This window comes from Stylophora pistillata, chromosome 4 (genome assembly GCF_964205215.1).
Source record: "Stylophora pistillata chromosome 4, jaStyPist1.2, whole genome shotgun sequence".
NCBI classification, from domain to species: Eukaryota; Metazoa; Cnidaria; class Anthozoa; order Scleractinia; family Pocilloporidae; genus Stylophora; species Stylophora pistillata.
Window position 1 is genome coordinate 4,963,813 of NC_142522.1, and position 23,859 is coordinate 4,987,671.

The window sequence follows — 23,859 nt, forward strand, 5'->3', positions numbered from 1 at the left end:
GGTTGACAGCCAACAAATTAACTCTTAACACTAAAAGATCCAACTTTGTAATTTTTCATCCTTACCAAAAGCGACTGGCTTACTAACTAAAACTCTACATTTTCGATAACGAAAAGAATAAATATGTTCGTCTCGAGTCTAAGGTTTACATAAATTATGTGGGCGTTCCTACTGATCAGAATCTCTCTTGGAAATACCGCATTGATTCTATTGCTACAAAAATTAGTACAAATGTTGGGCTATTTGTAAAGCTACGCCACTCTGTACCTTGAAAAATACTATCGAATATTTATAAGTCATTAATCCACCCTTATTTAACTTATGGTCTTGCCGCCTGGGGTCAGGCATTGATGACTCATCTTAAAATTCTTATTCTTCAGAAAAGAGCCCTTCGTCTGCTGTACTTTGTAGAATGGCATGACCATGCAATTCCTTTATTTCTTAAAGCAAACGTGCTTCCGATAACTTTTCTTTATTACGAGTCGGTACATACTAAACCTATTTCAGAAAACGTCTAATATTCATTTATACAATACATGATCGTTTACGTCTGGTAAGTTTTATGTTAAAAGTTCGAGACTAGAAATAAAAAACAATTCCTTCTCTCTGATCGGAGTAAAGCTGTGGAATAAGATACCAATCTGTAGAACGGATCTCCCAAAGAAAGCTTTTAAAATAGTCCTTCGCAAATTGCTATTTGATATCTCAGAAAAAGAAGATAACTATATTCAAATCCCCATGATCATTAAAAAGGTAGGTACATAGATACACTTTCTAAGTTTAATTGTTTTCTTATCTTTTTCTATCTGACTGTGTAAATAAAGACTCCTTGTCCTAAGATACCAGGCGATTTGTGTTATTCAGGTACTTGTCTTGCCCCGCCAAGATTAGCTTTCTAGCTATTTGCGGGGGAAACTGTCCCACTTTAATTTTATGTAAAAAGATCAAAGAATAAAAATTGTTGTTACCGTTGTAACAATCACTTGCCAAGCCATTAATGTGCGGTTGTCGTATATTTTTGTAGCGGACTTACACAGACAGTTGTAGTTGTCGTTAATGAAAGCCAACTTAGACAGATGTTGCTTGTGCGGTTGGAAAATAAAGCTGACGGAAAATAGCATTTATCTAATATTTCCCGCTCTCCTGAGATAAAGAACAATCATGAAGAATTCATGATCTGCTTTTTAAAAGGCGAAAAAAGGAAACAGAAGTCTTTTTTCTCTCAGAATATGCCAATTAGAAAATAGGTTTGTTTATAGACGAAGTCAAAAACAAATGTTTATTGCTCATTGAATTTCAGTACATTAAGGAAGTCAACGATCGTCGACTAGAAATTCAAATGGTAAAACGCGATGAGAAGTAGCTATCTATTTTCAAAGAAATCCTTACATAGTTAGATTGCGCCTTTTTAATAATTTTTAATAATTCCCATTATCTAAGATTTTTGACGTAGAATGAATGAATGAAGTGCTCTCAAACTTTTGAAAGACTTCTAGAGGTTAAAACATATAATTATGTGCCAACTTTTAGCCACTTATTTTCATTAAGAATGCAGTAAACGGTAATTTGTTCATCTCTTGGTGACATGGGTGGTTTTCTAAGTCTACCTCCAATTTTCCCGTTATACCACATCAACTGTGGTGTAAATTTTGCGCTAAATGCGGGAGTATCTTTCAGGTCTCTCCTTCGACAGGATAAGATCTCCTTGCCAAGCCCACTATTTTCTAAATTTCAGAACATTTGTTGAGCATCCTAACCTTTAAGCAGACGTTTCCTCTCCGTAACAGTGCATGAGGGATGTCCTCCAATGGGTTTCTTGCTGATACTGAGTAAGAATAATGAACACAACTCTGTTTCCAATTTTACGATGCGTTTGGCATAATCAAATAAAACACCAGCTGTTATAATTAATATTAACCGGAAGTTCCTGCATCGATTATCGAACGTTTCAAATGAAGCACTGGTATATGAATGAGAAAATTTTATTGTTTTTGAAAAGAGGCTATTTTTGTTTTCCCTGGAATACATTTTCTTAAGAAAAAGTTGTTCGATTCATTGCATGTGGGAATTTTGTGTTTCTCTGCCTGTCTTATGACAATTTTCCCTTCTCATGGATAAAAGTATTATCACAATGGTTTTTTGATGACCACACATAAAACGGAAAAATATGTTTTTCAACATGTCCCGAGTACGGGACAAAGTAAAAATAGTGTTATGTTGAATCGAACTACAGACCCTCAATTCCATGTGAGAATTCAGAATTTTTTTCTTTGTCCCGCGCTCGTGACTAGAAAAAATATCTTCCTCTTTTTTTACCGAGCTCAAAATTTACCACCTTTCTTATTCTGTTTACAAACTTAAAATGGTTACCAGCGATCGACTGATAACGGGAAATTCAACCTCAATTTTTAATTTTCCACCACAGCGCTAAATTGTAATCTTTTCCAGGCCTAAAACCTCAAACCTGGAACACTTAGGGCCCCGAACATGTACTATATGGGTATTTAAAAGTAACCTCACAATACAAGACCATCACTCAGACTCTTACAAATATTTCGTTGAATTTACGAATGTCATACGAGGGGTCACATGATGCAGACCCTACTTGTCTTTGCATTTGCTCTTAACAGTAATTTGATAATAACTTATAAAAATAATAAGAACCTATTCACTGAGTGGAAGGACCGGACAGGAAAATATTTAGGCAGATCCTATTTGTATTTTCATTTGCTCTTAGCAGAAATTTGATAATAACTTATAAAAATAATAAGAACCTATTCACTGAGTGAGAGGGCCAGACGGGAATATATTTTGCTCGAGTTTCGTAGATCATGAACTTCCGTGAACGTCATGAAAGTCATGAACATCCGTGCGTCATAAACATCAGTAAGCATTTTATCATATGACTACTAAGTGCTGGAAATTTCGAAATATTCTTTTTAACTTAGATGAGACGCGATAGACAGGCGCGCGCAGGAAAACCGCACAAACACTTCCATAAGAAAAACTTTTCCTTTTCTTCGAATTAGAACAAGAGACTCACAATTCATCGAACAACGTGACCCTGTCCCCCTCCACAATGAAAGCGGTAAAACCCCGGAGCTTCTAGAGGAGATGTGTAAGCTAAATGCACTCCACGGAGTCACTCATTATCCTAAAATAAAAAAAGTTCGAGAAGCCTCTAAAGGCACTTGGTCGTTTAAAGCCTGCTTCTAGCCACGAATGGTCAATTGTCAGTCTGAGAGAGAAATTTGTCAAAATTTCTACCCTACCAGAGAACTTTATCGCACTTCAAGAGTTCAGTAAATTTCGGTGGCCAAATCGAGAATATTCCGAAAAGGAGTCGACTGTTTGTAAATCGCAAGAACAAAAATCAAGCTAACCACGGTTTTGCAAGTCTGTATCATAAGCACTTCGAGGAAACTGAAGAGAAGTCACGAAGCATCCATGACCTTCAAGTGAAAATGAAAAAAACAGGCAGCTAGTAGGCTAATTTTTGTCGAAGCATGCCAAGTTTACTTTGAGGTACTAGCTGTCCCTTTATTCAGCATAAACTATAATGTAACAAGCATCTGGACGTTTATGTTTGTCGGAATATGCTAACTGATTAGAGTATATTTTTGTTTTTTAGACCGGGTTAGAGAAGATTAATGAAACTCAACTTAGACGGATGTTTCTTGCGTGGCTGGAAATTAATTAGCAGGTATCCAAAGAGAGCTATTATGTAGCATCCATGTTATGCTTGTAATAATTCGAGAAGTCAACTCTGCATATTCTATCAGAATATGCCAATTAGAATACGCGTATATTTGTAGCCGGAGCAAAAGTAGTTTAAAAGCCAAACTCAGAAAGGAAGTCAACGATCGTTGAATAGAAATTCAAATGGTAAAACACGATGAGAAGTAGTCATCTATTTTTAATATTATTCATAGAATTTCATACTGGTGGTGTTTTCAGTCCATTCACGATCAGTGTTCAGTTAAAAAATTGGAATTTTCTTTCTACCTTTGATTTGAGGAAACAATGACCTTTGTATAACAGAAAAACGAAACAGAAAACATGGATAGGCTACCGTGGTCGCAGAAGTTTAAAAGGCCGTCAAAGAAACACTCAAACACTAAATGACAAAAGTGCGATCACTCAGCACGTCAGTAAAGTATTACTCGTGAAGCTTCCATAAAATGTTGTTGAGATGAGGAAGAATTGGAGCTCAACGGCAGCAAAACAACACAAATGCTTCTCTAGTTACATATTCGAACCGGCTCCTTTTGACGTCTAAGGAACCGGGAAATATACAGCAGAACGAATAACTGGCCAAGCCATTAATGTGCGTTTATCGTATATTTTTGTAGCGGACTTACACAGACAGTTGTCGCTGTCGTTAATGAAAGCCAACTTAGACAGATGTTGCTTGCGTGGGTTGAAAAGAAAGCTGACGGAAAATAGCATATATCTAATATTTCCCACTCTCACGAGAAAAAGAGCAATCATGAAGCATTCATGATCTGCTTGTAAAAAGGCGAAAAAAGGAAACAGAAGGCTTTTTTCCCGCAGAATATGCCAATTAGAAAATAGATTTGTTTATAGACGGAGTCAAAAAGAGATGTTTAGTGCTTATTAAATTTTAATACATTAAGGAAGTCAACGATCGTTGACTAGAATTCAAATGGTAAAACGCGATGAGAAGTAGTCATCTATTATTAAAGAAAATCCTCACATAGTTAGATTGCGCCTTTTTAAAAATAATTCGAATTATCTAAGAATTTTAACGTCGAAATAAATGAATGAAGTGCTCTCAAATTTTTGAAAGACTTTTAGAGTTTAAAACATATAATCATGTACCAATTTCCAGCCACGCATTTTCATTAAGAATGCAGTATACGGTAATTTGTTCATCCCTTAGCGACATGCGTGGTTTTCTAAGTCTACCTCCAGTTGTCCCGTTATACCACTTCAACTGCAATGTAAATTTTGCGCTAAACGCGTCTTCACTTCGACAGGGTACGATCTCCTTGCCTAGCCCACTATTTTCTAAATTTCAGAACATTTGTTGAGCGTCCTAACCTTTAAGCAGACGTTTCCTCTCCGTAACAGTGCCCAAGGGATGTCCTCCAATGAGTTTCTTGCTGACACCGAGTAAGAATAACGAACACAATTCTGTTTTCAATGTTACGATACGTTTGACATAATCAAATAAAATACCAGCCGTCATAATAATGTTGATGGGAAGTTACCACATCGATTATTGAGTGTTTCAAATGAAGCACAAGCATATGAATGGGAAAGTTTTATTGTTTTTGAAAAAAGGCCATTTTTATTTTCCCTGTAATACATTTTCTTAAGAAAAAGTTATTCAATTCATTGCATGTGCGCATTTTGTGTTTCTTTGCCTGTTTTATGACATTTCCCCCTTCTCATTGGTATTTGTGTTATTATAATGGTTATTTGATATAACCAAACATAAAACGGAGAAAGATGTTTTTTCATTATGTCACGAGCATGGGACAAAGAAAAATAAGTCATGTTGAATCGAACTTCTGACCTTCAATTCCATGTGAGGACTCAAAACTATTTTCTTTGTCCCGCGCCCGTGACTAGACAAAAGAGCTTCCTCTTTTTTCACTGAATTTAAAATTTATCACCTTTCTTATTCTGTTCACAAACTTAAAATGGCTACTACCGATCGACTGATAGCGGGAAATTAATAAATGGTAAACACCAGAGCGCACGCTATTGAGTTATGGATGCACGCGGGAGGTTGCTAATACGAACTGAAGCGAAAGAGTCGCTCGAGGCGATAGCCGAGAGCGACTCTAGCTTCTTGAGTGCTTAGCAAACCTCCCAAGTGCATCCATAACTCAATAGTGTACACTGTGGCTTTTACCATTTGTTTTATAACATAACATTGATACATTGTAGCAAAAGAATTTTGTTTTATCCAATAAATCTAACGTGACCAGAAAAAACAAGCGCGCGCGGAAAACTAGTCTTTGTTTTTGCTCACGTCAGCAGCGTACACCCATGGGCAAATGCTGGACGCTGAATTGACCAATCGGAGCGCGTGCTTTACTTTGGTGATGTTATAATACAAAATCAATTTTTAATTTTTCACTCAAGCGTTAAAGTGTGATCTTTTTCGGACCTCAGACCTCATACCTCGAGCACTTAGGTCTCCACACATGTACTATATGGGTATTTAAAAGTAACCTCACAATACAAGACCATCACCCAGACTCTCACAAATATTTCGTTGAATTTACGAATGTCATACGAGTGGTCGCATGATGCAATCCCTACTTGTATTTGCATTTGGTCTAAACAGAAATTTTATAATAACTTATAAAATTAAAGTAATATTTACCTATTGATTGAGTGGGAGGGCCGGACGGGAAAATATTTGGCAGACCCTACTTGTACTTGCATTTGCTCTAAACAGCAATTTGATATGATATAATAATTTATGAAAATAATGTGAACCTATTGATTGATTGGGAGGGCCAGGCGGGAAAATATTTGGCTCGAGTTCCGTAGGTTATGAAGGTCCGTGTACGTCATCAAAGTCATGAACATCCATGCGTCATAAACATCAGTAAGCATTTTATCATATGACTACTAAGTACTGGAAATTTCGAAATATTCTTTTTAACTTAGATAAGACGCTCTTTTTAACTTAGATAAGACGCGATAGACTGGCGCGCGCAGGAAAACCGCAAAAACGATTCCAAAAGAAAAAAATTTTCCTTTTTTCCGAATTAGAACAAGAGACTCACAATTCATCGAGAAACGTCACTTATTTTCTGAGTTTTGCTCAGTGCTTTCACTCATTTTTTGCAGCGACAGAAAACAATGTTTTCTTTTATTAAACAAAGCCGTACAAGTTACTAGGGTCTTATCATAACTTTTGTTATTAATACGATCGAAACGTCTATCAGGCTAAATTTTTAGCATCCTTAAGCCAAACTACCACAAACCGGCGATCCCAAAACACAAATAATTTTATTTATAACTAATCGCAATTATACAACGGTTGTAAAAAGAAACCAGTTGAGAAAACTTTTCTCCCGGCTGTGTTATTGGACGACAGAGAACTTCTCTTTATTGACAATGTTTTAGTTTCATAACACGTAGACTGTTTAATTTATACGCTCGATGATATCAAACGATGCTATTAATATGATTCCTCTGGATCACAATATAGGTTTCATTTAAGGTAAATTTAGTACTCGGTACTCGGAAATGTTCAAATAACTAAAGCTAAACCTAAATACCTGTTAATAACCCTGTTTTCTTGATTCGTACTACAAAGAGCGCGAGTCATAGATCCGGTAGGAAAAAAACGAGGTTTCACTTTTTTACGGTGCGGATCGAGAGAAGGCAGTTAGCAAGATCTTCATGATATCTCTGGGTTCAAGTAGAGGGAGAAGATTTAAATTTAAACGAACTTTAAATTTAGTAAGCCGTACTTCATAGTAGAGCCAATTATGGTGATAACTGATCGATGTAATAATGGCCAATATCAACATTTATGTATTTTTCGCCTATAATAATTGTCGTGTTCTTAACGACTAATAAAAAGGTTTTCAGTATAGAGAAATCGAGACGTGTTATCTCAACCACATGTTTATTCGATCTCTTTGATATTATAACAAGGATATAGAAATTACGTACATAATTACGTGGTACTAACTAGATTACATCATGGTATAATTATATTTGCTAGTGCGATAGGTCAAATACTACAATAATCATGAAACATATTTATATCGAAGGCAGAACAGTTCCCCTTCTCCAAATCTAGAAGTGGTTTTCTCCTCAGATGTTTGATTAACTTTTTTTTAAACAATTTGGCTATGTAACTTTTTACATCTTTTTTGCACAGATGTACAAGTTTTATTTCTGTTGGGTAGATAGCTATACGGGTTACAATCAGTTGGCTACAGCTGACCGAGCTGTGTGACTCGACACAAGGTTCTGTCTAAAAGTCTCATTCAGAGTGGAAACACTGAAGGAAAATGATCCAGAATTTGGAATGGTCACCAAAACCTGAAGTTTTTCGATATCATGGGCTACAAGTTCATAACTTCACTTATTAAATCACAAACTTTCTCCAGTAAGGTGCCCTGAATATCAATTAATGCGAGGTCTGCAAGGTTCCTGGAGTCATTAGTGCCTTACCCTAGACGGACCTCTCGTACGCTCGCCTGGTCTAATCTTGTGGGCTTCGCCGATCGTGGCTGGTGGCCCGCTATTAATAAGAACCTGCTCACCGGCTGGGGATTTGTTTGAGCATTAGAAACAGTCAGCTGGTAGTCTTTTTCACGGCGTTGTTAAGTTTAACAACGCAACACTGACGCCAGAGTTGTACCATTGGTATTGGTAAAGCCATGGCAAAGATGGACTCATCATTATATGGATTGTTTAGTAAAATTAGCTTTAATCTTATGAACATCCAGAAGAGTTAATAAATGTTTACAAAGAAATTATGCAAAAATTGTCCGTCTGGAGATGAGAGTTGAATTTGCCGGGAACTTAGTAAAGCCATTCGGTATCAAGCTTTTACCATTTATAGGCATGTATCCCAGACTCTAATGCACTGCCGAAGCTCTTGTAACAACTCTCAGATGTAAGAGGTTTTAGGTCTGTTTTCTTCGGTTTCTTTTCAAACAGATTAATTATGCACGATGTAATGAACCAATTCGGTGGCCTATGGATCATAAAAACTCGCGTCGCCTTCTCCACCAGTAAGATACAAAACTAAAACCGATCACGGCATCGTTATTACGTATCATGTGCTTTAAACCGTTTATATTTAATTTTCGAGTTTCTTGATTTCCTAGCTTCACTAAAAACTTCTTCTTTCGCATTTTTCTGACCAACGTCTAAAACTTCTTTCAATTGCCTTTAAATAAAAATAATAATTGTTTACTTTACAAACTGTTCGATGGTAATAATTTGGATATATCAACAAAGTTGAAATGGTAAATTAGCCACCGTAACGATTACAAAAGCTGACGTTTCGAGCGTTAGCCCTTCGTCGGATCGAAACTATCAGCTTTTGTTCGATGGTAACTCGTGGATCTTCGCTTTCCCCGGTTCATTATCCTGGTCACGGGCTACAAAGAAACAACACTTTGAAGCTACCAATCAGCACAGAGGAATACTCAATAGAAGGACGCAAATGACTGAATGAAAATATTAGATTACTTGACGAAATAATTGGGGAGCTCTAATAATTAAGGGAGCTATCTTTGATAAGTTTGAATATTTTGTTGACTTAAAATAAAGATTGATTTAATGAAAATATAGAAAAAGCGCTAAAGCGAGAAGGAGAGATTGGGTACTTTGAAATTGATTTGAACTCATTTTGAGCACATCTATTTAGGATCGTTTGAGGATACATTGTTTCCTCTTATATATACACGTGAAAAAATAACGCGCGTCTGATTGGCTGAAAATGAGCGCATTTTTCATGTAACTTTGAAATTGAAACATCAAAATGGTAGGAAAGTGTTTCTTATTCTTCGAAAACTTCGAAGCTTGTCAACTACTTCCCCTGTTTAATGACAAATCGTCCAAGCAGGGAATGTTTCTTTTCAGAGGACAAAAGGTAAAGATCTTCCACTCACTCGCTTGTAGAGTGCCAACGGTAATTGGGAAGAAAAGGAAATGTTTCTCTCTCACTACACAGGCGCTTTGCCACATCAACTTCCCGAATCCAGTCTTCTTTGTGTTCTTCGGCGAAGTATTCCAATGGCAACATGCTTGAAATGTTTACTTCCTCAGACCAGCTACAGTATAAGATGGTAACAATAAAGATTCTTTGAGAAGGTTAAACCTGTACGAGACAAATGGCCTGTACGAATTGAAGCCCCCCCCCCCCCTTCCCTCTCGTCAACAAGTCTTCAAGTCGAGTAATTCTGTCTGTTCGTGCTTTAAATTTATACTGCTGGGTATACAGCAAATGCTCATGAAAGTAAAGTGTCCTGCCCAAGAAAACGACTCGATGAACTAACCAGGGTTTGAAATCAGACCTCTCTTTGTGGAATCTAGTCCAGTGCTCTGACACAAGACCACCAACTCTCCTACCAAAATTTATGCAAACAGTCGGGTGACTACTGAGATGAAGAATAAGTCGGGGATCCTAACAGAAATCGACTCTTTTACCTCCTACAGACTGGTAAGATGCTCCGACCAATAACCAACATCGACACACGGTTCGCTAGGTAGCATATCATGTGTACTGGCTTAGCTCCACAAATCTATCCCCCAAGGATATCAAGATATTTTCTTTCACTAAACATTTCTTCTCACACTTACAGTAGCAGGTTTTCTTGCGGGGTCGTCTTGTTGAATATCCACTTCTTCATCAGCTTCAATTTCTCGTGCATCATGTGTTCACTATGGTCTCGTTCATGTTGTCGCCCTTTTGGGACGTCATGGACGCGGAAAAACGTGATATTGGTGATCAGAGTGGCCAACTTAATCTCCATCAACTTATAGACTTTGAGGCGTGCCGGCAGTCTGCATTTGAAACGCTTTAAACTACATCTATTGAGAATTCTAATGGCATTACACTTCCGCACAATCAAATGCTGCAACCTTCAATGAGATACTTGCTTTTTCTCGTTTTTCTCTTAAGGTTAATTGATGCCTTTCCACGACAAACAAGAATAAATAATAAGAGTGAGGAAGTCAGCTTCTAATAGTTCATACCACTCACGTAAATTCTGTGCTTTTATCATCAGCATACCGAGCTTGTCTCAATAAATTATGCGAAACCTTTCAGTAAGGCAAAATTTGGACTTCCTGTAAACACATGCTACCAAAACATTTTAGCAGCTGCACAAGTTGACTTCTATCTTTAATTTAGAATGAAGATCAGACTCTCTCAAGGGGAGGGGGGGGGGGAAGGGGAAGGGAGGAGAGCGAGAGGAGAGCTTGACACAAATCTATATCGAGAGCCGTGTTCTTCGGCCGCTGAACGGTCGAAACGCTGATTGGCTAAGGCGACAATAGAAGAGAACTGGAAGTAAACTTGTTCACACCGTTTGTGACGACGCCATCTTGAAATGCCGTTAGTGTGAATAGTTGCCCTTGAATGTCTCTGATAATAAACGAAAAGAAGTTTGTAAAGTGTCTTGAGACTTCTCTAGAATATTTTCCAGGAATGACTTTGAAGTCGGGTCAACTCGAATGCATAAAAAAGCTAGTTTTGTGCCATCAAGATGTTCTCGGCGTCCTTCTAACGGGTTACCGGAAGAGTTTGATTTACCAGATTCCCAGATTCTACCAAAGTTGTTCTATTCCATCTGAAAAGATGTAAAGAAAGAAGAAAAGGACTTTAAGATAATTATAATTGATCTTCTCGAACTTGTTCGACGCCTGCAAGTCGATAAGCCCGTCGAATATGGTATAAAAGCTGTGACATTAGACTCGAGCAACAAAGGAACCTAAGCGAATGCAGAAATAATCTTTGGTAGTGCTGAGCAGTGGTTATCCGAAGAAAACAAATTGATGGATGTGTCGGTCTTGGTAGTCGATGAAGCACATACTGTTGAGACTTGGTGAGTCCGAATCGATTTGTGTTTACGTTCGTTTGTGTGAGTGTTTAAACTCTAGAGGACAGTTGACATATGAACCCACATCTCGAATATCAGGCAAACTGGAAGAGGTTTTGATTTAATTACAAGAGGGCGGAATGGCTCTCGATATAGATTTGTGTCAGGCTCCTCCCTTCCCCTCCCCCGCCTCCCCTTGAGAGAGGCTGATCCTCAGGCTATTTTTAATTCAAACTAATAAGCTCTTGGAATAATTCGCAAAGACATTGAATGATAACTCATAACCATAATTGAATGATAACTCATAACCATAATCGAGGACTCCGTGTAAATTGTTTCCATAGATTCCTATCAAAGTATCAACCCTGTAATATGCTTGGTTTTACGTAACTGATTTCTTATTCAGTCATGAAAATTACGATTTCCATGATTGTAATTGGCTCAGAACGCTCCTATTTTCCACTATTTTACTTGCCAAGTTGCTATCGGACTGCTTTTTATTGGACAGTTCAATAAGATAATCACATCCAATGCTGTAGTTTAAATCAACATTAAAAAATATACGCCTCCTTTGTCAATCTTTTAATGCAAATTTTCCCTTTCTTTCATATCTTGGCTATTCTCCTTTTCCCGGAAATTGTAATATTTATGATTAATTGGTAATAAGACTCGTGTCATCTGATTCGTTCTGCTATTATACTCGTGTACTTTGTAATGATATACTTTGTATACTACTATACAAATCTAGTTAATACTTTCTGTGAATTCCAGGCTTTTGATGCATCCTGTAAGTAAACCATTGATAACACACGTCTATGAAGGACACAATAAAGATATAGATAAAGTTTATTAAAATCAGCTCCAATATTTTGAACTTCCTGCCAAATGGGTAAATAATTATATCGAAATAATACAAGTATTGTCAGTATTGGCAATGATGGACTCAATATTATATAGATAATTTATTAAAATCAGCTTTAAGTCAATGAACATCCAGTATAGATAGTTTATATTTACAACGTAATAATACAAGAACTGTCCGTCCGAAGATAATAGTTGTAATCAGTAAAGCAATGCTGTACCAAGCTCTTTCCATTTATAGATATGTATCCCAGACTCCAACACAGTACCGAAGCTCTTCTAACAACTCCCGGATATAAGACGCTTTAGGTCTGTTTTCTGCCGTTTCTTTAAAGCACAGGTTCATGATTTCATGCAACTGCAGAGAAACCAATTTTAAGTTAGAAGAAAAAAACCTAGTTCTTTCAGCTTGAAGAAACAAAAACTGTAATGGCTATGTGGCTTTGAATCGCGCAATGTTTTAATATCCAATTCCAAACGCTTGTCGGGGCATGCTGTAGATGCTCTGCTGGATTAAAGAAACGTAGGGCCGAGAACAACATTGCATTCTGTAGTCTGCTATTTGCAATGCGATACATTGCAATGCGATGTATTGTGTATGACAGTGTAACACAATATAGTTTGGTGTAATGCAGAACAGCATATCAGTATACAATGAATTATTGGAATGCAATGAAACGTGTTCTGTATTGTAATGGAATGCAGCGAAGTGCAATCGATAATGGGATGCTATTATATCTCAAAATTAAAAGGCAAAACGACAAAAAATTGGCCAAGGTTGATTCACTGACAAATAGGAGGCAGACTTAAGGTTTTTTTAAAAAAATGTGCAATTACCCTTCGTGATACTTTTCTGATAGGGAGAACATGTCATCGAGCACCAAAATACATCGTTTGGTATCAGAAACAAAATAATTTGACAAATTTAACTAAAATCCGCCAACATCGTCAAATATTCCCTTGGTTTGACGAAATCTCGTCAAATCTGCCATTTCAGTTACTGCGTGCATTGGTCATAAGTAAAGGAGAGAGAAGAGGATCGTCGGCTCATTTACTGATCAGCGGTTCGTTATCGAGCTGTCAAATGATAAGCTTACCTGGACGTATTCACTGGACCCATGACAGTGTCCTAATAAGGTAGCTATCAACTGTCCGAACTGCTCAATATCGTTGCCGTGATCACTGTGCTCATCAGCTCCCGAGCTTGTAAATGAAGCTGGTTCATTCTCCTTAGACACTCGAGATAGTCCACCCAGGACTGCTCTCACAGGAGGAAGCTGAAAATAAACCATAATATACATTCGTTGATTATGGTTGAAGGTTGGATGGAAAAATATTTGGCTCGAGATCTGTACTTCGTGACCGCGAGCCAAATATTTCCCAGTATCCAACACAATTTTGTTGATCACAAAAAAGCAGAAACTTTATTTACCCTTAGGCAGTGACCAATGAAAATGTTGCTTGTTGTGACGTTGTTATGAACCATCCCAAGTTCCTGTAGTCGTTCTATAGCGCCGATGACGTCACAGGCTATAGCACAAACCGCATCAAAGTTGATGACAGTTCCTTTATTGCAAAGAAAATTTTGCAATGTCGAACTCGACACAAAATCGTAGCAAATAAGTCTGAAGCAAAAGGAAAGAAATTAGTAGAAAATAAAAGCTCAGTTTTCTTTTAAAATTTCCTTTTCAGATGAAAACATTGCATACTTACAAACTATTCGACTGTAACTCGCGGATCTTCACTTTGCCGTGCTCGATGCTATGGTCACGGACTGCAGAGAAAGATCGGGGACTTGCTTTAATGCAAACAATGAGCACTGAAGAAATATTTATGAAAGAGAGCAAAATAACTGACTAAAATTCCTAAACGAGCTGATCGAAGGAACCCTCGATGGCTGGAAAACAGCTTTATTTGAATAGTCAGGGAAACTCTGTAAAAAAACAAGCTCTAATATCAGGAGTTATCTTGGATACCTTTTTTACATCCATTTTGAATCGTTTAATTTCATTTTTATCCTCCCTTAAGGAAACCTGGGTGAAAGGAGCTAATGCTTTCTCTGTATAAAATAATGGCAGCTACCATATATCATTATATCGCTCACTTCGTGCGTGCACTATGATTGGTCAATTTAGCGGGCGGTATTTTCCTGTATCGTCTGTTAAATTCCAAATTTTTTTTAATTGAAAATTTCTCCATCATTTGTACCCAGAAATATGATTGTCTTTCTGACCTCGTTTTCTCCGTCCACACTGTTAAGGAACCGCGGTCACGTAACTTGCAGTACGGACCTCGAAATAGCAATCTGGACTCGCTGGAGACGAAGCATAAAAAGCAATAGGTTATAGATGCAATTTGTGCTTCTTAATATTCCTATTACTGACGATGCCGGACGGGAAAATAGCGAGAAATCGTGGTAATTCGTGTTAACTTGTCTTGAAGACTTTATTTCTGTTTAGATCGCTTTCAATCACCTTAAAATTAAATATACCTACTTTGTTTGAAGATTTTTTCACATGCTCCGTCCACCACCGTAAAATCATCCACTGCAATATCCCCTTTACTTCCAGTACCAACTGCTCCTTCCAGTACAAACTGAAAATAGCAATCCTGATATCAACAAAAATTGACCTTTACAAAGCTTAAATGCGTATTTTTCATTACTTTGCGAAATACTTCAGATTTTAACCTTGTACTTTTGGAAAATATGCGATTAAGTAAATGAAAATGCAATGCACTCTTTTAAACGCCCTTATAAAACAAAATATTTTAAAAAGGAGCTGAAATTGAAAACATCTACAATGAAAGAGCGAGACTTTCGTCCGGCCAGCAGCTCCTGCGGGAGAATGCACTGTGGATTACGCATTTTTAGATGATTTTAACGTCCTCTTATATGACTGAATCGTGTTAATATATTATATAGTTTCAAGCCTCTTCGCTGCATAATTATCGGAAAATTGAATACTTACTTTAAACCAAAGGGTGCTATTCAAAGCCGTCTGACCATATCGCCAACGGTTTCCTTGATCTCCCGAAACCATCCAAACAAGGGTTTCTGATTGGTTAGTTTTGAGGTAAATACTCAGATTACCAATGTCCGACCCATGCATGTGATACCAGAACTTAACGCAGACTGTCTCATTAGGTTTCATCCAGTCGCTAAGCAATCTCGCCTCGTCTCCAAAGTTTCTTCGAGAAGCTTCAATATAGATATAAAAACCTGCAAAAAAAGATATTGCGCGCCTATTGTTTTTTTGCCCTTTTCGTGATCCGAATTCTGACCCTAGTGAGCGAAATGGCTGGGTTTTAGAGCGCTCTCCGATTACTTGTCGTAAAAGCAATCTCAAAGGGATTTTAACAGCCAATTAAAGCGAAGGAAAATACCCTTAAGTTCTAATGAGAACTCGAGGTGAGACAAGCATGCTGCCTTAAGCGCAGGTAACCAAATCGTGTGTGGTTTTAGTCATGCATCTGATTGGTTAATAGAATGTCACGAGTTTTCCTGATCGATCCCAGTACGATATCAGCAAAAGCATTGTAGTCCTAGATTACTTTAAAACTGCTTTGTTCAGTCATAACCGTTATCAATTTTTTCGATAGAATTGAATTCATTTGGAGCCTTTATTTCTGCTTAGCCCATTGTTGGTTCTTTCCTCACTGAAGTGATTTCTGCGCAAAGGCTGCCTTACCATCCTTGCTGAACGAAGTGTGATCGTAACTCGGCCCAGTTATTTCTGTTTGCGTCTGACCAGTGCCCACGGTCCATTGGAAAGTGGCATTCTTGTCAGGCTTTAGTCCACAGTGGCCCGTTTGAAAGTTACAGTTACCTGAAAAGACCAATAGAAACTTATTTACTTAAAAACAGGAAAGAAAACAAACAGGCAAAAAAACACAATCATAGAAAAATTATCATAGCTAAAGAAATGCCATGTGATTCAAAAGAATGGACAAAATGAAATAAACAAGTTCTTAAGATAATTTGATTCTGGCGAATAAATTGAATTTACCATTGAGAAACAAATAAATTTACTGATTTCCACTTTAGAGAACACTTTGTGCATGTTTGGACCATCTGCTTCGCTTAAAAAGCAGTAGTTTTTAGTTATTCCTCTACGAGTTAGTAAGAAAAAGAGTCGTCTGATTAGAATAGCTGATTAGGTCTGCAATTAACCACAACAAACTTAGTATAGAAGAAACACTGAAGTCGTTCTACCTCTGAAAGATCTGCATCTCTTTTGTCCAGTGGAATTTTTGGAGGTACACGCCAAATCGTTAAGATTACACCTGGTAGAACCTGGAAACCAGAAAGATGAAATGCCACGTGAAAACCACAGCTACGTAAAAGTCTGACTTGCAAACTTTTGTTAATTACACAATTAAGAGGATCAGCACTAGTGACTGGCTCTCTTCATAAGGAAATCTAACTGAAATTACATATAAATCTCCTCTGATAAGGGAAACCCCTGGGGAATCTATATACAGGAAATCCTGTAAAACATGCGGAGGACCACCCGACTACGATTTTTCATTCTCTTCAAAACAAGCAAACAACAAGCAGACCATCACTTTTTCCAGCAGACACGGTTACCCAGCTGCTACCCTTCTTTTTACGCTTGATTCACACTCTGATCTTGCTTAACACTCTGATCTTGCTTACCGCATATAGATGGTGTGTTAGTTCCATCCTTGCAGAAGGGTGTTTGACTACAAGTGTCTGACCAGGGAATGCAAGATCCATCAAGGCACTGATGGCTGGAGGGACATGGATTTCCTGCCAAGAAAAATTATCATCGGTGCATTTTAGTGACTACCAGACGACGATAATCTTTTGCTTTTTCGTTGGAGACCAACTGCTTCATTGGCCCGCTTGAGCGTAATATTCTGGGCAACTGCTGTTTCACTAATTGGAGATACGTCTAGGGTCCTTAACAGTCGACATTTTATAGACCATAAAGATATCATCTGCTTCAAGATCATTTGACTAAATACACCTAACAGTTAACTCACGACAGCTGCTTTCATCATCTCCGCTAGAACAGTCCTCGTAACCGTCACACACTGCCGTTGCTAGGAGACATCCTCCTCCTTTACAGGCGAACATACTGGAAGGACACTCACAATTCTCTTCATCTGAATGATCTTTGCAGGCAAAGTCGCCATCACACAACAAATTCCTCTTGACACATTCGCCGTTCTTACAGGTAAACCGATCTTCGCTACGTTCGAAACCTAACGCAACCGGAAAATTTAAGAATCACTTATGGAACAAATTCGATTTGATGGGAAAGCCGGCGGAATGTTTGCTGAGAGAAACTGAACATAGGCACAGAAGTTAGTATAAAGTTTCAACATACATCAGCCATTTTAGTGGTTAACATTCAGCTGGATGTCTTTTCGTAAGGTCTAAGATTGTGTAGCTGCGGTCATTAGCTTGAAACAATAGCTATTCATTCAAAAAAGATGCACTCAGACTAATCAAATATTTAATTAGCTGTTATTTCTTTCAAACGTCTTGACATTGAATGCCATTTACTTCATTGGCTTGTATAACCACAGGTAACAAAGGTAAATAACAGAATGTACTTGACGAATTCACAATGAAAACAACGTTATTAATTTAGTTGTAAGCTATCTTTTACTTTTAATGAAAACAGGATCACCTGGCTGAGCAAAGCAGGGTCGTAGTAAACAATTCTCAGTAGTTATAATGACGTCATCAAATGCAACGTTAATTTCGTCTTCAAGAACGCCTTCTCCTTTAAAAATGATCTAAAAGAATAAACCCCAGAAAAAAAAATCAAGCTTCGATTGAATGATGAGACTTGAGTTCAATTCGTCCCCATTTCTCAGTTCTAACCTGAGTTCCTCCGGCTCCTGGCCAAGCAACCTGAGCTGCTGACCATTTTTCACCGTGGTTTCCGGTCAAATTCCATATTAACACCAGATTCTCTTCACTTGTGTCCCGTAGGTAAACCTTGAGAGTCGGCTTCGACTTAGCGGGCATGAAGTAATTGAAACGCAGACATAAGCCCACAGATTTATGGAACGGTTGCCATGGCAATAAAGGACTGTCCAATTGTGCTTTGTAAGGCCCATCAACAAAGGCAAAGCTACCTGTATTGTAAAAAGGAATCTTATACAGTTGCAGTAACGCATCGCGTTTTCAGGGAGCCAAAACTGGAGGGACCCGAGAAAGTGTGCCTGGGAAGTTTAAATGTTCATTGTCTCGCCGGGAGAGTGTTAAAGAAACAAAACTGATTTTTAAGACAGCTGAAATAGCACAGCAGCCAGAGCCTAACACTCATACTCATGGGGCACGAAAGACAGGCAAACGAAGCATCTAGCCCTGGAAAAGACCTATCCCTTCAATATTCTTCAGATTTGTGCATTTTTTCCAAATTAACACCCCTGTCAAACGAAGTGATTATGATCAGTACCTATGTATAGCTCTGAGATTTCGCTCTCTGCTTTCAACTAACCTGGATAGTTAACGAAGGGTTTAGCATCGGGTAATTTCCACTTTTTCGGCATGTCATCAGGTTGTGTCCATCCGCAGTATTCTGATTGGAAATAGCACTCTTTTAAGACCACGGCTAGTAAGTAGATCAATGAAATTATCAAAATTAGTTTATTTTAAATCAGAAGACAGGTTAAAAATTACACGAGAAAGGACTTCACCTTGAAGATGGAGATGACCTAACACCCTCTGATGGACAGTACTCTCCAGATTGCTTGCAAACGAAGAGGAAATCTGTATTGATATGCAGAAATGTTAAGTGAATAGTGCGCTGTATCAAATGACCTGTACAAGGAGCCTTCCTCTGGTAGCACACAGTCAGCATATCTATTCGTATAGATACACTGACTGTGTGAGGTCAAGGATGAGCCATCTTGATCTCACACTTAAAGGATATATACTCACCTTCACTGTAAAAATTCCCGGCTGTTTGATTGCGTCGAAAACAGCCGTGAAGGATGTGTTTACACAAGACAGGCTCACTGCTGGGTTAATTGTTATGTTTTGTCCTAGCGTTGTGATATTCAGTTGTAGCAGGCAGTCTGGGCAATACAAACCATCACAACAGAATTGGAAAAATCCTATTTAAAATGAAAGTAGTGATGTTTTATATGCTAGGTTTAACGTCTATTAGAGTATTAGGTTATTTGGTACTCTAATAGACGTTTTCATCAACCACCAGGGTTCACTTTTTTACAATTAAGCCTTTTTTTTGGGTAATAGTATTATAGATATTTCTTCCGAGCAACGGAAACATCGACACAAACATAAAATATTTTTTTCCATACAATGGTAATACTAATAATAACAAAAGTTTTGGATCTTAATGATGATTATTGTAATACTGACTAGCTAATGTTGATATCGACGATAATACCGGCACAGGTTTTAAAACTGAAAAAGAAAATCTGAAAGATTAATTGAGAGACATGTGATTTTTGATAGTAGCGCTTAATTATTCCGGGTAACTTAGAAGTACATGAATCCCCATTATTAACATGCAAGACCTGAGTAACTCACCTGAAATGCGCAATGCCGCACCAACGAAACCAAACATGGATGATTCATGATTTTCAAGTGTCACTTCTAGTTTACGTGTCCCTATCAGAATTGAGCGGAGAAGCAGCTTTTAATAATCACCCCGGTGTAGTTCTGAATGATTCTTGCTTGCGGCCATGACAGCTGCAATATCCACCTACATAACCGTCCGTCATACCTGGTTTAGTCCAAAATAATCTTTTTCTTGGAATAGGCCGTTCATATTCACCATTTGGTCTACGCATGCCCAGAGATACGTGGTCTGGGCCTACTATTTCACTCATAAAGACCTCCATTTGGTAAATGCGGCATTTGTCCAAAAATATTGGTTGTGATGTTTGCTGGGCTTTATACCTAAAAAAAAACAAGACAGCGTATATGATCTAAGAAGAAGAACGCCCACAAACCTTGAGGTGTATACCTAAAAGCCTGCGGCGGTTTTCTCTGCATATGAAATGAACACGAGTAAGGCTACTTCCCCCTGTCCATGGATAGTTACTTTCTATTTGGAAAGGTTTGGTGTGTGAACTTTCAAAAAAAGTGTTGTAATAAATACCACAGCATAAGATCGCACATAAGTTCTGACTTAGATCCGAAATTTGGGGTGCCTAAGAATCGGTCGAAAATTTTTTTCCCGAATATCTTTGAAGATACTACGATCCACATCTAAGTTTCAAGCGACCCTAATCGTATCAATTATTATTTTGCGTGTCTCACTTGTCCCATTGTTGATGGTCAGTCCATCTTTCAACAGTGATGATTGGTTGCTTCGACACAGTCTTTTCTGACTTCTTATCAACAGTTTCAATGCCTTCCTCAGTAACATCGTGCATCCATAGTTCACATAAATCATCACATGCCACGTAAAATGTGTAATTACCACTCTCAGGAGCCTGTAGAAGGATAAATGCAGTTTCTCAATTGACAAAGGAAGGACGAAGAACAACCTGAGGCTACACGAGATTACATTTTCGGTTATTTATTTTCAAAGAAGCTATTTTGCTGTCTCTCTCTTTTTCCACCCATTCACGCGATTTTGTACCGGTTCCAGTGCACTAATGGAAGTTCTGAAAAAGCAAATGTACTATTTCGACTACTGTATTCGTTCAGATAATGAAACCCTTCCTCAGATTTTTCTGTTTTACGATTTTGGTAGATGGTGTTTTCAAGAAAGCTTAAGCGGGGTGAGGCAGTCACTAACTACAGAGAAAAATCTGTTGTTGACTCTAGAGACGATTTTGTTGAGTTAGTTGATGACCTGTATTCAAAGTTATAGTGAAAAAAATTACCTGTAAGTAACCAGTCAAACGCTGAATGTACTTTTCTGCCACATTTACCGGTGCATCAAAATCTCGAAGAATTATTTGGCTTTGTGGTGTATATTGGAAAGCAGGATTTTCGCGCATAGTTGATGTTTTTGTAGTGTCGTAGTTAACGTTATACCATGCATCCCGCCAAACTCCGTGGACCATAGTTACGTGCACATTTTACTTTAACTTTTTCTTTTAATTAACTGCAACTGGTGAAACTTACCAACTGTGCGAATCACAACCTGGCAAAGAACTAGTGTGACATTGCTACCAATCAACTTGAATGTCACGTAACGTCCACGCGCTGGTGGAGAACAGCATACTTTGTAACCCCACGACTTTCCATAGGACACAAACTTGGTACAAGATGGATGTAAACTGGTTTCATCAGTGGATACGTCGATGCTAAGAATTCCATTATCTCGTCGACAGCAGTCCAGGTTTTCGGTGATCTCAACAGATTCAACGGAGAGGGGCTTTTCAAGGGTCACCTGCCGCTAAGGTTTAGACTCCTATTCGAAATGAGGGCCAGAGAAAACCAATGAAATGACTCTAAACAGAGAAGCAAACGCGAACTAAAGCGACGAGAAGTGGATAAATAATGAGGGGAACGAAAAACCAGTGAAGTGTTCAAACAAACAAACAAACAAACATAGAGCCAGCACAAGGACGGACAGACGATTGTCTGAGTCACCAGCAATCAAAGGTTCATATAATTTCACTTGCTTTGATGAACGAATTAGCGATGTTTATAATGCAAGTGCTATCTCTTGTATGTATTTAGATTAAAGGAAGAAATTACATGTGAATATAAGTTCCCTGTAGAAGTAAAAGCAGTAACAAAAATGAGATTTTATTAAATCACATGCAACACAAAATCAAACTCCTAAATAACATACCTGAAAGAAATCAAAATATTTAAATTGACAATCTTTGTGTATTAGATGTGATATATTGTTGTTTCCATGCAGCCACATGTTACCAGTAAGTATCATCTGCTCATAATACACATCTTTAGCCAAATAAAGAAAAAATTCAAGATCACGAGATTTTGAAGACTCTTCTATTTGGATTATTTGTTCACAATACAAAGCTTCATGAGGCAAATGAAGCAAAAAGTTGGTGATCTTTTTTCTTTTTTTTTTGTTCATTCTGTTTTGTCATTCTCTATAAGAAAACATGTTGTTTTAAATATTAATGGCAGTAAATGCAAATTTGTTGCTGGTCACTTCACAAATACACTTGTGCAAGCCATGCTCCATTTCACAATCAAGAGCCATCAGTCTTTTTATCTTCCTTCTCCAAAATTCACAGACTGTTAAAAGAAGTTTTTGTTTTTGGCAAGTGCATCACAAACTATGAAATCAATGACATCTGTGACAACCAAAGGTTGCAAGCACTTTTTAAGTGAGCTATTTCTTAAAGCTCAAGTTTTGGTCCAAATATAATTTAGCGTTACAATACAAAGGCGCTAAAGGACAAAAAAACAATGGTTATTTTTTGAAGAGACAAAGAGAATGATTTCATTGTTCAACAGGTTTTTCACCAACTGTTCAAATAAATGAAGGGTAACAAAGTCAAATCAACCTCTGTGGTTCAAAAACAGAGGACAAAAGTTACAAAAGATTTACCTGAGCGGCAAACTGGAGGGACAATACCACACAATGTTTTAAAACGCTTCAGCAAAACTCAAAATTCCCGTTACGTTTTTTTCATTGTTTTTACAGCGTAACTAGCAAATATAGAACCGTCAAAAATATACAAAAGTCGAGATAACTCCTCGTGACTTAAATAGATTATCTTCGACAAGATATGCTAAACTTAAATTAGCAAGATAAATTTTCAGTCGACAAAAATGGCTTTAAATAACCCAAACGGGCACCGTAAAAATTCATGTAACGAATGAGCGGTCGTCGCCAGAATAGAGCGGCAAATATCATCTTACTAATACCAAATCCTCTAATTAATCGATTAAAGTAGTATTTCGAACATACCAAACACGTTTTGAAGCAAGCAATAAGGCCCTGTGACGTGGACGAGGAGTTATAAAAGGATTTACATTTATCAAATGGTTTGCTTACGTAAGTTCTTGCCCGAATGATGCTGAAGTTTAGAAAACAACATGTTATGCAGATTTCCGTCTCAGAGAAAAGGGCTTTGTGAGGGAGTAGCAAGTTCCAAAATAAAAAATGGACGACTTTTACTTTAAGTTTATCCAACCAGACGACCTAAAAATCTCGTGAATTTTGGTTCCCTGTGAACACAACGAATGTATCAAATTATCCCCAGTTTATATCTAAACAAAATATCAACACATTTCAAATAACTTGATCACTTATCAACTTCATCAATTGTCGGCAAATTTTAAAAAAGTAGTCCATTCTGCGAATAGCCACAAATTACTGCGCTGTATATAAAATGCTTTTAACTCAATCACGAAATTCTCGCTTGCATTCACGTTAAAAATTACTTTTTAAAACCCTTTTTTAGCCATTTTGGCCACGCTCAAGTTTCGAAAGGCAACCTAACAAACTAAATAAAATAGACAAACATCTGATCTTACCTGTCAAACGAA

At 37.7% G+C, this 23,859-nt stretch overlaps 2 protein-coding genes across 2 annotated transcripts in view; both read right to left on the bottom strand.

The window, feature by feature from the left end:
- LOC148732089 (MAM and LDL-receptor class A domain-containing protein 2-like) overlaps positions 1 to 1,860 on the bottom strand; it is a 48,975-nt gene extending 47,115 nt beyond the window's left edge. Inside the window, exon 1 of the mRNA XM_088756407.1 lies at positions 1,758 to 1,860. The gene's annotated coding sequence lies outside the window, so the exon portion shown is untranslated. The remainder of the gene's footprint in view (positions 1 to 1,757) is intronic.
- An 11,696-nt stretch (positions 1,861 to 13,556) lies between these two features.
- Positions 13,557 to 21,446, bottom strand: LOC148732090 (uncharacterized). The gene is made up of 19 exons (XM_088756577.1): positions 21,264 to 21,446; positions 20,692 to 20,867; positions 20,153 to 20,328; positions 19,957 to 20,037; positions 19,342 to 19,517; positions 19,098 to 19,170; positions 18,899 to 19,012; positions 18,277 to 18,533; positions 18,080 to 18,188; positions 17,427 to 17,648; positions 17,077 to 17,190; positions 16,633 to 16,713; positions 16,109 to 16,246; positions 15,389 to 15,639; positions 14,915 to 15,014; positions 14,653 to 14,733; positions 14,133 to 14,193; positions 13,852 to 14,044; positions 13,557 to 13,696 (listed from the first exon to the last, which is right to left on the bottom strand). The coding sequence occupies exons 1-16, from the start codon at positions 21,444 to 21,446 to the stop codon at positions 14,675 to 14,677; spliced, it is 2,310 nt and encodes a 769-aa protein (XP_088612703.1). The 3' UTR covers positions 13,557 to 13,696; positions 13,852 to 14,044; positions 14,133 to 14,193; positions 14,653 to 14,674.
- Positions 21,447 to 23,859: the final 2,413 nt, after the last annotated feature.